The following is a 17817-nucleotide window of genomic DNA, read 5'->3' on the forward strand; positions in this document are numbered from 1 at the left end:
CCCTCTCCGCCGACCAAGCCCGCGCGGCGGGCGGAACGTTCTAGAAGCGGGGTGGCCGTTAAACGGCCGGCGGCCGCCCTGAGGCGCAGCGCTGCGCCTCAGGGCGGCCGCCGCCGCCGCGCTGCTCCCCGCTGCCTGCCCTCCTGTGGCAGCGCCGCTCGCCGGGCGCCCTTCGTGCGGGCAGCTCCTCAGGCGGTGCGGGGCCGCCTGTCGGCGGTGTGACGGCGCCGCGACGCGGCGGGGAAGGCCCCTTGGTGGGCGGGCGGGTGGCGGAGCCCCGCGCTGGTGCCGGCCCTCGGCCATGCGGAGGCTCCTGTGGGCGGCGGTGAGGGGCTGGCGCGGCTCCCCAGGTCAGAGGGTCCTCGGTGCGGAGCCCCCCCAGCCCCTGCCGCCGGCCCCGGGCGCTGAGGAGGGTGGGGAGGGGGTAAGGGGGAGGCTGGCTCCGGGCCCGGCCCCCTGGGACGTGGCCCTGGGCCCGCCGGGGGAACGGGGTGTTGTGTGGAAAATAAAGCACCACGTTGGAAAGCTGCCCCAGGTGTTGAGGGTGTCGCTTTATTGAGTGCCTGTTGTGGTCCCTCAGCTCGCTGCCTGCTTGGGGGGGTGGAGGGGGGTAGAGTCTCTGCAAAACCTCTCGTTTTCTGTCGTTAAAACTGTAATCAGCCCTCCCTGCCTGCAGCCCCAGACTGTTCCTCCTGTCAATCATCACGCACTGAATGCTTTATGCTGTGCCTATCATTTGTCCTGTGTAAGTAATACCCAATTAGTGGCTAGGCAGCTCACACAACTCCCAAGGCGTACGGTTCTGCCACAGACCCACGTCCCATCGCCCTGAGAGGCAGGCAGCTGCTCAGCTCGTGTCCTTGCTTTATGCTTCTGCTACTGAAAAGTTGATTATCATTTGTGCTGAGAATCCAAGACTATCTACGCTATGGCAGCGTGAATTGGTTTTGTAGTAGGCACGTGGCAAGTGACATGAAAGGCAGTGTCTGAAGCATCAGCTGTTCGATGTTAGGAAACCCACTATCATCTCCCTCCATGTGCTAGATAATTTGCAGCTAGGCGTCAGCAATTCTTCAGCTGTGAAAGAAAGCTGTGGGACTGAGAAATCCGAAGTCGGTGCAGTTTGTGACACCAGTATTTAATTGCAGCTTTTGTCTTGCTGTGTGCTCCCCCAGCTCCCAAATTCTCTTTAAAAACTGCCTGCTTTGGCTGCACGAGCAGTTGGTGGGAGTGGAAATGGGATACACAGCGACACTGCTGAGGAACCGTTTTCAACTTGGCCGCTGCTCCCGTCAAGTTAAATACAGGAACAAGGAACCTCAGGCATCCTTCATACAGGAACAAAATATCTGCAACTTGGTGACGTCTTAGTGGCGTTGTTAGTAACAAAAGGACTGTAGAGGCCTTGAAAATTCCCCAGTTGTTCCACATTCACAGAACACATTCATGTTCAGAGCAGTCTTTGAAGGTGTAGTCAAGAAACAGCGATACGCAGGCGGGAAGGATCGCTTCGAGCCCTCTGCTGCCAGAGGGAAGCAGGGGGTGGGGATGGTGCTGGGTGCATCTTCTGCACAAAGAGCAGGCATGTGCATGTAACACCGCTTTCTGTTTTCTTGCTGGAGTGCCAGGTTTAATTGTCATTATGCTAATTTCTTTCAATCTGTTTTACAAATATTTGGTCGTTAGTTGAGTTGTGTGCATGTTGTTTTGTAAGCTAGCAAGGTATGCAACAGATTCAAAAGTTGAGGCAAATTTTGTGATACAAGGTGAATGAATGCTACAAAGAGTAAGATGACTGGAGTGTAATTCTGCAGTTTGCTGCCTGGAAAGATCTTTTACATTGACACGGTGCGTTTCTTTTCCTCTAGTTTGCAAGTCATGTGCGCTCCGAAGATTTTCCATCCAGCCCGCCCAGCAGAAGAAGATTCCAAACCGGTATTTGGGCCAGCCCAGCCCCTTCACACACCCACACCTTCTCAAACCAGGTTAGGTTCATGCTCAGTATCAGCCCATCACTGGCATTTTGTCTTTTCTCTGCTTTTCTGAGATGTCTAGGACAGAGCATTGATCCGTTGCATCATACGGGTGTTCGTGATTTCAGATGTTCATGATTAGCTTCAGTAGGCAGTAATTATATCTAGTATTTAATTTAATTGTCTGAGGTGATACTGATTCCAAAAACAGGCTTTGCATGTTAGCTTTCTACCTTCTCATCAGACTGCTTGTCATCACTGACTTAAGTACGGTAGATCTTTCACGGCAGCAGCAACTTGAGAGCTCATTGTCCTGCAAATACAGTCTGTTTTATATGAAGAAGGGAGAATTCTTTGTGTAAGCTGAAATACCAGAATACTTCATATCCAATGTCTTGTGAGTCACAAAATAAAGGCCCTGATTCATGAAGGGAGACTGGGGAGAGACTTACTGAGAGCTGGTCACCAGTTGTCTAAAGAATGTCCTCTTTAGAAGAGTGTTCAAACTGTGAGGAAGAGAAGAAAAAGAGACAAGTCTCTATGAAGTTAAAAGGTAGCAATAAAACAGACGGTGAGGTTGTGCACATTTATGAAGTAGTGAAAATGAGTTTGTAGATACGAGGTGACAGTGATAACATTTTTTTCAATTGAAAATAAAAATATATTCTTGAATATGTCCAGGAAAATATTCTGAGTTTGTGTTCTTTTTTCATAGGTATGTATACAGAGAGAACAGATGAGTATATAACCGTATACTTAGATGTTTAGTTGTAGGATAATTCAGATCAGAAGGGCCCTCAAGACATTACCAGGTCCACTCTTTGCTCAAAGCAGAGCTAACTTCAATATTAGATCAGGTTGCTCAATGAACAGTTCACAGTAAATGAGACACTTTGAAAGTACTCAGAACTGAAATACCGGAGAAGAACCCTAGCTGTTCATAGTAATTTTCCTTTTAATAAAGGAGTGTTGTTTTCCTTAAAATAATACGACATTGATTTATTGTAATTATTGTTTTTAAAATAAAATGTCTTGAAGGCAAAGAGAATTCCACGCCTCTCAACTGGAAGGAAACCTACTTCTAAACTTGACTGGACTGTTTGCAGTAGTTAGCTGGCTGGCATGCAGTGGAGGCTAGGAAATTTGTAGCGTAATGAAATGTGGGATCAGATTCCACTAAAACAGCTTCTGTGTTCTATGGCATTTGTAGATCTACAGATAAAAATAAATAAATAAATTACTTTTACACCAAATACCAAGGTGTAAAGTGTAATGCAAACAAAATGTGTTTTCTTTAAACTCTTCTGTCAGAGAAAAACATTCTGCATAAAACTTTATTTCCCACCCCACTTCTGCAAGAATCCATTTACAAGCCTTTTTTTTTTTTCTAGAATTGTCAATACGTTAAATAACATGAAACTAGAATTTAACAGTATAAAAATTCAATCCATGCTAAAATAAGATATTAGCCAAAGCACCGATTAAGGCTCATGCATTGATTTATAGCATAGGTAAGGAGTCTCACATTTTAAAAAATACATACTTAGTCCGTTGTTGGTTGTTTTTTTTTTTGACTTCAGTCTTGTTTTGGTGAGTCTTTCGATGGTTGTACTTCATGCCCTTTGTAACTGGAGCAATATGAAACATACCTTCGTCTAAAATATGATTTGTTTAGTTAGAGTCATTGGAAATATAGTACTTAGCTTTTGAAAAATCCAAATTGTTAATTATTGAGAGCAGCTGCATCTTCCCCGGAGAAGATTCCTTCCTTTAATCAGAGGTTCTGATGCCAGCCTGCAGGTCGTGGTTTCTTTCTGCTTGGAATCCTGTGACTGGTTGTACTCTGCAGGGACAACCTCTGTGTTTCTGAATCACCTCCCAGTAACAGTCTGCCCCTTAGAGCTTAGAACTAGTTACTTTGTGAGTTGACTTAGCGTGTATTTGAATAGACATTTTGGCTTTATCTGAGGAGATCTGTGCTCAGCCTGAGGAGGTAATCTTCTGTTCAATGTCCAGATGCCATAAAAAAAAAACATCAGTTTTCAGCAGCCAAAGTTCAGTTTGCCTTGTCCCTTCCCCATTTTTCCTTATCTATCTGAAATTTGTTTCTTCCAAAGCTTTATTCACTGAATGCTCTGGGTTGTCTAAATCTACCAGGTTCTGTGATTTCTGCCTTTGCACAGAAACATAAAACAGAAAATCTGGCTTCTGTTTAAAATAAGTCTCTCCCTTTGCATGATGGTGGAGCAGAATGAGCGAGGATGTGCTGTAGGAATGGGAGCTGAAGTGGTGTAGGAGACAGCGATGGAAAGACTAATTGTGGAAAGGGCCACAATGAAGCCATGTGTATGAAAGGCATCAGGAAGGAGTCAGGAAACAGGCATTGCGGTTAGTAAAATATCATAAGTGCCTTGAATTTCTTGGTCTGATTTGGTTTTTGTTCACAGGGGAGGTAACCCCAGGATTGTCACAGGTGGAATATGCTCTTCGCCGACACAAACTGATGGCGTTGATCCAGAAGGAAGCCCAGGACTGTGAAGGAGTGGACCACACAGTGATTCTGCTATCAAATCCCACGTACTACATGAGCAATGACATCCCCTATGTTTTCCACCAGGACACTAACTTCCTGTACCTCTGCGGCTTCCAGGAGCCTGACAGCATACTGGTGCTGCAGAGCCTTCCCGACAAAGCGCTGCCCTCCCACAAGGCCATCCTCTTTGTGCCCCGGAGAGATCCGAGACGAGAGCTGTGGGACGGGCCCAGGTCAGGCACAGATGGGGCTGTTGCTCTCACAGGAGTAGATGAAGCTTACACTATAGAGGAGTTCAGGCACTTGGTGGCCAAGCTGAAAGGTAACAGAAAATGGAGGGGGGATGAGGTGAGAAATGGGTTGCAGGGTCTGAACATCGTAACAGTTCTGGGACGTAGCTGGGTACTAACTAGGTGAAGCATCTCCCTTAAATACCCAATTAGGGAGCCTGTATTGCTGCTAGTTTCTGTGGAAAGGAGGAGGGTTTCCTGTAGGTGTTTTAAGATACTCTGTCCTTGTTGACTGACTGTAGAAAAGTTGCAGGATCTTAAGTTAGGCATCTAACTTAGACATCTATAGCTTGCCACAGTGAATTTCCCACCTTTTGTCCCACATAATCCCAGTAACAATAATTGTTAATGGAGAGGTGGTCTGCACAAGTAGGAGGCTTGTTCTGCTGTTTCTGCCAATTCTGTATTTGATCTGTTCATAGAAAATTTCATTTAGGCTGGCATCTTCCATGTACATTACATTTACTTTGTAATCCCAGTGAGGTGATGCAAAATGGCTTCTCAGACAGGTTCTGTCTGTGCTGTGTGAGCGGTTGTCTTGTCACTGCATATCAGATTCCTCTATGAAAAATCGAGTATTAAGCCATCTCATTTTCTCAAAGCATTCTTGAACACACTGAGCTCAGCTGTGCCCCATCTTTATTACAGAACCAAATATTTGTTAGCTTCTTGAGAGATAATAATGGAAACATACTTTTGAAAATAATAGTTTTTTCTCCACTCTAAACCTCTTGAGTGCCCATGTGGATGCTGGTGAAAAGTAAGGAATATAATAAACAAGACAACCTGGCAGGCCATGTTACTGTTTTAGGTGTGTCTTTTTGCTGATGGAGCCAGAACCAGATGAAGCATGGGAAACTTAAAGGAATTTTGTTCATAATAGACTCTGAAAAATGATCCATCACAAGATCTTGTTAGTCCCCTCACCTTTGTTAGCTAGCTGTTGAGGTATTCTTGAAACACAAACATTACTGTTCTTTAGATGTGTTCTTGTGCATCCTACGTCACCATGTAGCCTCAATACTTACAACCCAGGGTGAATTTGTATGTATTATGAAATGAAGCTGGAAGCTTATGACAATATAAAAAGGGCAAGAGCTTGGGGGATTACACAGACTAGTGAGTGCTGGAGTCTTAAATTCTGTCTCTGATTCTAGGTATTTTGTTTCAAAGAAAGATATATTGAAAATAAAGGCACAGAAAGGGCAACGAGAATGATCATAAATACGGATTCTCTATGAGATACACGCTAGACAAACTTGCTCTGCTTGAAACAGAAAACAATGTGTAAGGTGTGAGAGGTGTGTGGTTATAGAAAGCACAAAGAGGGTGAGTAGGAATGATTAGTCACTATTTTACGCTAGCTACAATCAAAAGGGAACACTGAATGAAATGGTCAGGTGGCAGGTTTTCGCACCTTTTAAGTTTTAAACTGTAGATCATTCATGAGAGGTTTGGAGCATCAGAAGTATAAATGGAGTCAAAAGTTTTTACTTCCGTGAAAAGCAGTTACTCAGTTATGAAGATGGAGCATTGACGTGAAGAAACCAAAAGCAAGGAGGATGTGCTAGGAGAAATAATTTTCCACTAATACCCTGTTTCTTAGAGACTTTTTGTGAGCACCTGCTAATGGTTACTGTCACCAAAGATAGAGGGTCTAGGTGGGCCTCAGCTGTGACTCTGTGTGGCTTTTCTACTCATTCCCACTTAAAATGCTCCTGTGGGGCAATGTGGGTGCGAGCTCTGATGTTCTAAATAAATTTTCACACTGGTAAATGCGCTTGTCCTCAGTAAGTTCATCTCTAAATGGCTGAAATAAGCAGTTGTTCCCCAAAGATATTTTGAAGCATGGTTGATAACGACCGTGATTCCATGCAGTGGGTGACGTGCCTTGCAGCATCAGAGGGGACAGGCTAAATGAGAGAATGATTCAGAGTGTGCGCCACTGCAATGCAGAGGCTTGCTTACCTCTACAAGTGTGGCTTTGATACACAGATCCTAAATTAATCCATACAAGATCAGTGCTGATCACAAAACCTAGTATTTGCATACAAGTGGGGATTTGTCAAATCTTACATGTTATGCATTGCTAATTTTCCAGGTTTTGAAGAGAGCTCTATTCTTCTGTGAAAGGATATATATGGCCTATAAATGCAGATTCAAAGGAAATTATCTTCTCAAATGTAGCAACAGGTCTAGTTTAGGAGGAATGATTTTGTTCAGTATAGGGAGGAAATAGGGAGGAAATTTCTAAATTTATCTTCTTCTGCGTCACCTTTTGTTTTGTATTCCAGGTGAGTCAAGCATGGTGTGGTACGACTTGACTAAACCAGTGCATAAAGAGCTGCACTCTGACTATATGCAGCCCCTGGCTGAGATAAAAGCTCGCAGCAAAAATCATATCCAGGGCATCCGACGTCTAGTGCAAAACCTTCGGCTGATCAAATCTCCCGCAGAGATTGAAAGGATGAAGATAGCTGGACGGGTGACAGCAGAGGTACGCAGTTGTGCTCAAAATGAACTGCTCCCAAAATAAACCAATGCATTCCTTTAAATTAGAAAGGGGAGAGGGGTGGTGATAGGGTGAGGTAGGTTGGAAGGATAAGGTCTAATCTTAGTTACTGAGCTGCTGTCTCTCAGCTATTGGCTGAGCTCAGCTCCCTCCACATGACAAGGAGAAACAGGAAGACTGTTTGGACCACTTGCTTCTCTCAATTAATGGAACTTCTTTCAATTAGTGTAAGCCAAGATGAGCCAGCAGCTGTTAGACTGTTTTGAAGTACTATATATTCAGGAATAGGGGTTGCCCTATACTCTCTCCCCAACTTCCACTCTCCTTATGACATTTTCTTCCCCATTTATCCCATTGTTTTCAAGGAATCAGCTCATTTGAGGCATTCCCCAAAAGACTGCAGATAATAAAAAAGAACTTCTCTTAAGTTCAGGCTCCTTTACTAACTGAGAGGCCCTGCTGTTTTTTGTAGGCTTTCATAGAGACAATGTTTGCCAGCAAATCTCTGGTGGATGAAGCCTTTCTGTATGCAAAGGTGAGTATGCGATTGTTGGGAGTAAGATAGAAGGACCAGATCATTTTTATTCTTCCAGGAAACTAGGAATGTCAGATCTCCCAATGATGTGCCTCCCACTGTAGCATATCCCTCCTTCACCCAACTCTCACATCTCCTTAGACTCCCTAGACTCTCCTCAAACTGGAACTGCAGTCTTGTTTGGACAACTCCTTTGACCTAAGTCAGTGTTGCAGCAGATTGTTTTCGAGTGTGCTGGGAGATGTCAACAGATTCTGAATTTGGGACCTATAATAATAAAAACTTGCTTCCACCCCTATGGATATATATCTTGTACCATGTAGCCATATTAGATTCTTACTCTCACGTATGGACTGGTCCCAGTGTTCAGTGTTCTGACACTGAGGATAAAATATTCTTCCTGGAGGTCTTTTTTGTTTGTTATCTTTATTTCCAAGGAGCAGTGAAATTGAAGCCAAAGCTCCAGAAAGGGTTAATGTGCCTTTAAAGGCATAAAAAAGAGAAGTGTTTGTTTGTTTGTTTTAAAGTAACTGAAAAGTAAGGCTGTTCTCTAGCCTCTTTGAATATGCTGGCCTAATTCTTCAGAGCATCTTGAGGCACAAAGTAATTCTACCAGTGATGGTGGGAAGCTACTGGGTGAAGATTTGGTTAAAGGAGTACACAGTTGGTGTGGGGGAAGTTGCAATGTGGGAGAAAAAGCAAACAAAAAAACATGGGAGAAGAGTGAGGAGGACTGAAGAGAAGGGTTAAAGGGAGACAAAATCTAACAACTAATTCCAGAATAGTTGTAAAAGAGAGGTTGGCTGCGGCTGTGTTTGGGTGAGCTGTGAGCATATCTCATGGACAAGAGTTCAAAGTGTGCCTTATCTAAGCAGTCTGATTGCTCTGGAGAAATACTAGCCTAATAAATGGAAAATCCTGAGCTTGAACATAAGATTTCAGTAGAGTTTTTGTTTGTTTGTTTATTTTTACCATTTCCACTTACCCTGAGTTAGAATTTGGATCTTCCTCTCCTTGCTGAACATACAAAGAGACTATGCACATATCTGCAAGAAAAATAACTTGCTGTAGATGACAATTCATACAACAGATAATAACTGGGAAAAGTAGTAAGATAAGATACTTTTATGTTGCAATTATCTGCTATTTGCTTAATACAGCATTGTGAGATTCAAGAAGTTACTTCTTTAAGGTGTGTGATATTGTTAACCATGTAAATCAAATGCAGCCTGTTTTCTACTGTCCATTTTACAATTTTACAGACTATCACCAAGGCAATTATGATAAAAAAGCTGGAGCTGCATGGAAGAACACAAAAAAAACAGCAAACTTTCAATTACTGAAGGAGTTCTTTCTAGCTGGGTGGTTGTTTGTCTCAATGACTGTGCGTTACCATTTTAGTGAACGTTCTTTCTTTTGTGCACATTCTCACCTTCCACATCTGGAGAGGGGCGTATCTAATTAATGTATAGCTTGTCAGCAGCTGTGGTGTCTGCTTTTGTGGCAGCTTTCAGAGTAAGGTCAGCATGGGGAATTCTTTAGCAGTACTTCTCCCACCCTTATTGAAGGAACGTATCAGTTGTCAAAGTTTATCTGCTATTGATATCTTTTTCTAATGTATTTAACTACAAAACCTGCTAAACAATCAGAGATAGTTATGATCTTATTCTAGAAAATAATTGTATTGTACAAAATATAAGGAGGTGTAACAACTATTTGTAAAGCCTCCGCCTCTTGACTGTAGCCTCTCACTGCACTGGATTACCACAACTGTCTTTAAGCAATGTAGGCACCTCTCAGTTACAAAATAAACACTAATTTGCTTGCACATTTGCTAAGGAATCACATGAGGAATTGCAGTGAGATGAGTATTTGAGGAACATCAGCAGGATTTGACCCTCAATTCTGACATAGATGGGCCTGTGCTGACATGGCAATGAGCAGTATGTCTAATGTGTAAAGAAAATGATTTTAATTTAAATGGATTTTACAGCTCATTTTTTCACTCTTCTTCAGGATAGTAAAATCTACCTTACTACATATAGGAATCCTGAAGTGCTCTGTCCCACGTGTTTTTGCTAATTACAGAAAAGATCTGTTAGTGATATGTTAGTAATATATTGAGGATATAGAGGGGCTTTATAGACATAAGTTTATTCATTTTGATGCTTTCGTCTGCTTCATCACTGAAGGAAGGTAAAAATCTTGAACTTTTGGGGGAAAAAAAAAAGAAAAAGATTTACTTATTTATTGCTCAGAGATGCAGCTAGCACATACTTTCTTAACCTTCTTATTGGACAGGGTCTTAAAAGTATATACTGCTGTAAATATGCAGGTAGTCTGTAATTTTAAAAGACAACAGCAAAACACACCTGTTGTCTTGCTGGCATTTAGGATCTTAGTCGATCTGCAAAGTTGTATGGCAACTAAGAGCATTACTTTGTAGCAGAGCAAATCCTCACATTGATTTATGGCAACATCATGAATGTTTGATACTGTATTGAACAACTTGCACCATTGAGAGCTTCCATGAGATTGGATGCAGGTTTAAAACCCCCTCTTGAAAAGTGGATAGCTCTTTATTATTTCCTCCAGAGTTCTGGGAAAACTTCTAGGCTGTTTTCATGTAATGAATTCCCTCTGCAATGTCACTTTGTGTCATACAAAGTAAGAAAAGACTTGTAGGATGTGAATTATAATAGCCCCAGGGCAAGTAATCAGCAGCACTAACTGTTTTCTCCTCTCTGAATCTGTTTTCCAGTTTGAATTTGAGTGCCGGGCTCGTGGTGCTGATATCTTGGCCTACCCCCCTGTTGTAGCTGGTGGCAATAGATCAAACACTTTGCACTATGTGAAGAACAATCAGCTCATCAAGGTAAACCATATGCTGTCCAGTTACTTTAAATGCATTTCTGGGACACGCTGTCCCCATATGCATCCCCATGCTGATCTCCATTTTGGCTGAGCAGATCAAAACACTTAAATGTTTTCAAGTTAGCAGGGGAAAGGAATTCTCCCTGGTAAGCTTTACTGTCAGTGACAGATTAACTTCACTCCTTCTAGTCTCTTTCTCTCCTCTTTACACTTGCTGCTGTATTTTCTGCAGAGTGCAAGGACTTGAAAATGAGCTTCCAAATACTTCATTTAGCAAGCATGGCTGCTCCTGCACCATGTTTCTGTCCTGTGGTGTGCAGTGCTGGGTGAATTGGCAGCCTCACAGAAGAGAGGGACCGCTGCAGCAGAGAGAGTTAAGGCACTCCGGGGGCCTTCTGCTGCCACTTGCATTGCTTGGCCTTGCTTTGCAACCTAAGGTGCAAAAATGCCTTCCTTCTCTGGCTAAGCTGAAATGCATTCCAGACTCGATGTAGGCCAAAAAAGCAGGGAAGAGGAACAAGGAAGGAAAGGACTAGCATTAAATCTTGAGAGAGGTGAATTAAATAGTTGTAGGTAAATTAATGAATCTGCCTTATTTTGAAGATTCCTACTATTGAACTGAACCCTTTCCAGCTCTCCTGATAAAACAGCTCTAGATTCAGAGAAGTATTCTGAGAAGCAGTGTAACCCCACTGCTGTATTCACGATTTTCATCTCAGTGGAGCATATTTTCCCTTCATGTTAATATAGGAGGAAACTTTTCCTGCTAGCATTGTCTTGTTTTGAAGCTGGCACGTAAGCAGACCTTGAAATGATCTGCAGGGACACACATACAAAAGATATGACAGGCTGTTTGGGGCAGAAAGAAGCTTTGTTGTACTGTCATCCAAGGTCAGGCATGCACACATAACTCCAGCTGCTCCTGTTAAAGTTGTTCTGTTAGATACTGTCACTTGCTCTTTCTAAACAGGTAAGTAGGAGGTTAAACACACAAACTTGACTCTTCCTTTGTGAGCTGCCTCTTACAGTTCTTGTTGCCAAATAGGCTGACAAGGTATCTGATTTGGAAGGAATCTAAAGGTTTCATATGGCCAGGTGTGTACAGTCCACTGCTTAGTAGACTCCTCTTTAAAAAAAGAGAAAAAGCTGCGTAACATAAGAAGGCACTCACCGAACAATGAAACCACAGGCTGGACTCCTTTAGCCAGTAAATTGTTACTCAGCTTGTTTAATTGCTTGGACAAGGACAGGTGCTACAATTTCATATTTTACTTAAATAATTGAACCAACTATTTTGAAAAAGTTGAAAATAGAGTTTAAATGGATAGCTAATGGCTTATATGTGTGATAGTGAGACAATCTCACTGCTCATTTATCTACGTTGTGAGTGTGTGTGGCACTTATCTGCACATAATGATAGTAGCACTGGAAGCAATGCAAGCCATCCGCTTCTGGTTTTCCCTTAATGCACTAGAATTATTTTTTGTCATGCCACATTGTGGCTGCTGGCACAGTCCGGTCTGTGGAATGAATCTCTATAAAAGGTCTTGAATTACATGCAGTGTAAATCCGTAGAGAATTTAATCCAAAGTTTGTACAGTTCTGATTGCTCCAGTTGTTGCTAGCCCCTTCAAGGAGGGAAAGCAAGGCAGTGGTTTTATTCCTGGCACTTTCTCTTTTTTTGCATTGTTTTCTAGAAAATGGGCAGTCAGTGATTTGATTGACATGGAGTTTCACATCTCCAAAAGTCCGTTTTTCATTACCAGGTAGATTCAGAAGTATATTTGAGAGCAGTCAAGAAGGTCCCAGAAGAGAAAGAAGATGGTACAAACTATTCAGTAGTGCTTTTACAGCAGACATACACTGCCAGAGGTTATTTTGCTGAGTCTTGTGACAAGGCTAAATTTCTTACTTGTTAGTGATCATGGTGGTAACTCAAAAAAACTTTTTTTATTTTGCAAAACACTTCTGTCTCAGTCACTGAGACATTTCACTAGTGAAAGGAGTCACTGACACAATTTACTGGAAGAGAAACAGTCCAACTGGAGTAGTCTATTTATAAACAGTAGCACCTGGGGTGTTGTTCTGCAAACGGGATTCACATCTCTGCAGCTGCTTTGCAAGAATAACTGTATAACTTCCTTTCTTGCTCTCAGACAGAGAAATCAATTCAGTTAATAGCAACTGATCCACACAGCATTTTTTCTTGTTGTTCTCCAGGATGGTGAACTGGTCTTGCTAGACGGTGGATGTGAGTCTTCCTGCTATGTAAGTGACATCACACGAACCTGGCCCGTCAATGGAAGGTATTGCTGCAATGAGGCTGTTTTGAAGGAATATGAGAAGCTCTTAAATAATTCACAGTTTGAATGTGTGTGTGTGACCTGTTTCTGAATAGTTTGAACAGGTCCCATTCTGTGGTTTTTCAGAGTAATCAAATTGCATAAGTGAATCTGGCAGTATGAGAAGTTATATTCCCCGATGCCTCATTCATTACTGCATGAATATTTGGGATCACTGCTATTTTCACTGTTATGGTATATCTTAAGTGCAGAGGGGGCTCTTGTGCATTCAGCTGCTGCTAACCCTGGTTGTGTGTAGGGGAACAGAAATTTAGTTTACAATTGCATGACTTTGCCAGTTGTGAATTTGCTGGTATGGTGTTGCTTACTGCGCCATGTGGTTACATGTTTGATTCCTGCATGTTTTAGTTCAAGTGTGTTATTTTTCCAGCAGTAGCATTGCCTTGATTTGATTTGGGGTTAAGAAGTCAACCTGAAACCCTGCCTCTACCCAATGTGATTCCTTGTCTGGTATTTCAAATAAGAAGGCAGTTACTTTCCTTTCTGACTTTCCTTGTTCCATCACTGAACTGAATCTGGCCCTAAAACAGCTTCTGGATCTCTATCCAGAAGAGATACTGTGAGATACTGACTTAATTGTGAGAAATGCCCTTTGGTCCTTTTCTCAATGTTTTGCAGGTTCACCAAACCTCAAGCAGAACTATACCAGGCTGTCCTGGACATCCAGAAGTCCTGTCTGAGCCTCTGCTCCCCAGGTGTGAGTCTGGAAAATATCTACAGCCTCATGCTGAGCCTTATTGGACAGAAACTGAAAGATTTGGGGATCCTAAAGAGCAGTGTCACTGAGAGCCAATTCTTCAAGGTACTTGAAGGTTTTTTAATCCAGCTTCTCCCCGCTAGGCCTGACTATTGCATCCGTAGGCTATATTACGGGCTTTAGTTTGAATCAGGAGTGTGCTTTTGAAGTCAATCTTTTAATTGCCCCTACTTAATATGTTTTAATTAATGTCGTGGCCTGGTCTCAGCACAGAACTGGATTTTTTTCAGATGAGGCTAAACTTGGAAGTTGTGTTTCAACCCCTGATGGGTATTCAGCCCACAATTTGATCTGAAGTAACATCTCAGTCTTACACGTGCATCGTGTGGATGTTATCCCCTTGGCACTTACTATTTCACTCTGCAGATCCATTCCCAGTGGCCTGCACTACATATTAATGTAGATATACTTTAGAATACAGGCAGTCTGAAGGGACCTATAGAAACGTTGGCACTAATGCAGAAGTCTGTGTCAAGGGCTGACAGCAGGTAATTAGTCATAGTTCCATGCTTTAAAATAGCCTAAATTTGCAGTTCTACCAAAAGGTGCAGCCCATTTTCCCAGTCTTTCCACCTGCTGCCTCTTCTGCACCTCTTTGTGTCACTGCTGGGATTTACAGAACGACCTGGGGAACTGCTCTGCCGCAGAGCTGAACCTGCAGACAAGACAGGGTTGTTTGGCAGTTGGAAAAGTTCACCTGGTCCCATTCACTGCAAACCGGCGTGATTGCTGATGCTGATACGAGAAGGCTGGCAGGAACCAGGTGGCAGAACTATCCCTTTGGCAGCAGTACAGATTTCTGCCAGATTTAATTGTCCTGCAGTGTCAGTGCAATAACAGCACATGTTCTCGGCCCTGACCGGAGGCTCCCATGCCGCTTTCTCTCGGCAGGCGGCAGTACAGCCAGATGAGATCAGCGGCTGCAGCTCAGTCCCCAGTGAATGTGAGGAGCGTGGGGCAGAGGAGGAATTGGCTCTTTGATTCCCCCTGACACACAGCTCCTCTGGAGGGAGGGGATTGGGATGATGCAAGGGGAGGCAGTAACAGTGTCTGGTAGAGGTGGGTTAAAATCCTGCTGTAGCTGCTGACTGAAATTGGCACAGCACCCTCTCTGTCGTGCATAGGAGGCTGCTTCATCACATCACACAGCAGCTGGTGCAGCTGCTGCCAGCTGTCAGGGTCAAATGATGGGAGCAACACAGGGCTTGGATGCGTAAGGGATGGAAAGGGTCAGGGCAGCAGAGTTCAGCGAGCCAAAAACTGAGGTCTTGCCTGTCCTGCTGAGGTAGTGATGTGCTCGGGCTGTTCTTGCCAGGGAGGAGGAAAGGCAGTTTGCAACATGCTCAGAACAGCCAGCTGGTACAATTAGGTTTTGAGGGCCCTCCAGTTCTGATACCTGGAAGACCCAGTGACCTAGTCATTGCAGTGAGACTGCTTGCTAAGCACAGAACTCTGCTCTCTCTCCTCTCCAGTCTTTTGCATCGGAACAACGGGTTGGCCTGTGTTTAACTACCTCCGTAACACTTGTTTTGTCTTCTGCTAGGCTGTTCGAAAGTACTGCCCGCATCATGTGGGCCATTACCTGGGCATGGATGTTCATGATACCCCAGATATATCCCGATCTCTCCCGCTCCAGCCAGGCATGGTGATAACCATTGAACCAGGTAAAAAAATGTACAGTCAGTGGTGGACTTTTGTCCAGGTAACACTGAGGATAACAGTATTGCATCGAATATTTAGTTGGTCCCTTAGACCAAAGCATTCAGGTCCTTTCTTGCTGAAATTAGGAATGATTACAGGGTTAGAAAATGTTAACTTAATCCTCTCCCAAAGTCATTACAGTATTAGAAAACCGTATTTCCCTCCCAGACATAGCCAAGCTAACAAGCTGTGGGAGTTAACTCTCAGAAAGTGTCTGTGCAGCATAAGGCAGAGCAGACTCAGACTGTTAGCATTTGACCCTCAGCAGCACAGGTGAATTGCAGGGCAGAGAAGCAGAGTAAACTCACTTGTGTTGTGGTCTGTGTGACTGTGACTAAACTACTACCAGTCACTGGTAGCGTAAGTCTCGTGAACCCTGCAGCCTGCAATTACAGGCATTCACAACTTGTCTTTGCAAACTAGGCATTTCACGATGAATCTTTATTTCTTGTCATTGGATTTGGAGCTGTCAGCTGAAAACTGGTATTTAATGCTCGGCTCTTCTCTCTTTCTATTCAGAACACTGTTAAAATCATCATTGTGAGCATTGAGAGCAAGAAATGCAGAAGGACCAGCTGTAGTTGTGGAAGTTTTAATTGACATGCTAGCATCTGCAGGCACTGAGAGAGACTTTCCTTTCTTTTTCTACCAGCTGCTGTGATTGAAGGAAGGAGAGTGGCTTCCCTTATTAAACTTCTTCAGGGTCCAACTTCTGTTATATTGCTGAAAGTCTGACCCTGTTCTCATGGTGGTGCGGTGAGGGAAAGATGTTGTTCTGGAGAGTGTGGCATGTTTTAATTCCCTTTTTAATTCCTTCAGGCCTTTATATCCCTGAAGATGACATGAATGCCCCGGAGAGGTTTCGTGGCATTGGTGTGCGCATTGAGGATGATGTTGTGATAGCAGAAGATTCGCCTCTCATCTTGTCTGCTGACTGTCCCAAGGAGATCTACGACATCGAGCAGATTTGTGGCCGCAGCTCGTGATGACCCTCCTCTGCCTCTTGCATCCTTCCTGGGGGGCACACGCCTCCAGGGGTGCAGATCTCTGTGACTGGCTGTACTTGTCGAGTGATGGGAGGTGTGGACTGCTGATGGCTATTCCCAAACCTGAGGCTGGGAAGTAGAATGCAAGAGGCATAGGCACCGAGAGCTGAAAAGCAAAACAATCTTTTCTGTGTGCATTTTCCTTCTGATTTCCTTCTAGCTGTTGTAGGACATGGGGGTGAATTCATCCCTCCAATATGTGGATCCATCGGTTCTGGTGCCCTTGGATGGATTTCGTGAGTGCCACCACCAGGGCTTTTGCCTGGTCCCTCTACGTATGCATAGGTGCAACTGCTGAGGGCCCTTTAGTGGTAGTTTCACACCAGTCAGTTTTTTAAAACTTTGAAAAATGCTGTTTTGAAGCAATAAGGCTGTGTCAGACACCTTTGACTTTATAGAGCCCTGGAAGAAGGGAGTTTGGTAGTCAGGAAAATGGGTTTGGTTGGGAGGTAGTTTCACCTGAAGCCTTTGCAGAATGCTTTTACTATTCTAAGGGTAAGGACGTGCTTGGACCCTGTTAAAGAAGATGCAAAATGGGCCAACAGGGAAAAACATCTCATCTGGTCCTTCAGCTATTTGAAGTGTTTGGAAAGTTTAGAGTGTACTAGTAGGGCTCAGGAGGTTGTACACACCCATTCTTGCTGTCTTCCACATTCCCTTTTTTTATCCCAAATTTCCATTCCAGGCTCCTGTTTGGAGCCCACCACTGCCCTGGGAAGCTAGGGCCATGTTGACTGTGCTGGGCTCCACCGGGAAGCTGCTGGTTGTCACCCAAATGTGAGATGTTCGATTCTGGGACAGTCATGGCACCCTTCTGGTTTATGCTGTAAGTGCCAGCAACTTCAGCAGTGCATTTTTCAAGAGACTGCAGTATGGCAAGTCACAAGTGTTTTTACAGCTTTTGTGAAATGATTCTGCTTTTCAGAACACCGAGGGCATAATCACTGCTGCCTTTTGGGTTTTGCCAAGTGTCAGTAGGTAATGCTATGTGATTATATTTTTTGAGGCAGCTGCAAACGTGAATTGTGGCAAGGACGGATGAGGAGTAAAGAGACTTGTCTTTTGTCAGCATCAACCTACAACTCAAGCCATTGTATGCCATAGTAAATATACCTACTTGGGGCAAACGTGGTGTCTGTGTATTTCCTGAAGATATTTTGACAATCAGTTGTTTAACATGTGAAAATTGCCTCTAATCAGTGTATCTCCTGTTATTTCTGCTTACTTCTGCTT

General features: G+C 43.6%; 1 protein-coding gene across 2 annotated transcripts; it reads left to right on the forward strand.

Annotated features, from left to right (window-relative positions):
- Positions 1 to 48: 48 nt before the first annotated feature.
- XPNPEP3 (X-prolyl aminopeptidase 3) lies at positions 49 to 17711 on the forward strand. Of its 2 annotated transcripts, none has more exons than XM_084507171.1 (10): positions 49 to 350; positions 1869 to 1985; positions 4421 to 4828; positions 7091 to 7293; positions 7781 to 7843; positions 10605 to 10718; positions 12938 to 13023; positions 13699 to 13882; positions 15381 to 15501; positions 16358 to 17711. In XM_084507171.1, the coding sequence occupies exons 1-10, from the start codon at positions 302 to 304 to the stop codon at positions 16522 to 16524; spliced, it is 1512 nt and encodes a 503-aa protein (XP_084363297.1). In that variant the 5' UTR covers positions 49 to 301; the 3' UTR covers positions 16525 to 17711. The 2 variants fall into 2 exon arrangements, with proteins under 2 accessions (XP_084363297.1, XP_084363296.1); XM_084507170.1 differs by lacking the exon at positions 49 to 350 and adding an exon at positions 430 to 1582.
- Positions 17712 to 17817: the final 106 nt, after the last annotated feature.

The sequence above is a fragment of the Aythya ferina genome, assembly GCF_964211825.1.
Source record: "Aythya ferina genome assembly, chromosome: 1".
Classification (NCBI taxonomy): Eukaryota; Metazoa; Chordata; class Aves; order Anseriformes; family Anatidae; genus Aythya; species Aythya ferina.

What these genes read in the sequence shown, in the direction of transcription:
- XPNPEP3 (XM_084507170.1), top strand. Translation starts at nt 1,447, where the DNA reads ATGTTCAGAGCAGTCTTTGAAGGTGTAGTCAAGAAACAGCGATACGCA. An exon ending in ACCTGGCCCGTCAATGGAAG is followed by an intron (nt 13,024 to 13,698) that starts GTATTGCTGCAA and finishes AATGTTTTGCAG; the next exon opens with GTTCACCAAACCTCAAGCAG. An exon ending in GGTGATAACCATTGAACCAG is followed by an intron (nt 15,502 to 16,357) that starts GTAAAAAAATGT and finishes TAATTCCTTCAG; the next exon opens with GCCTTTATATCCCTGAAGAT.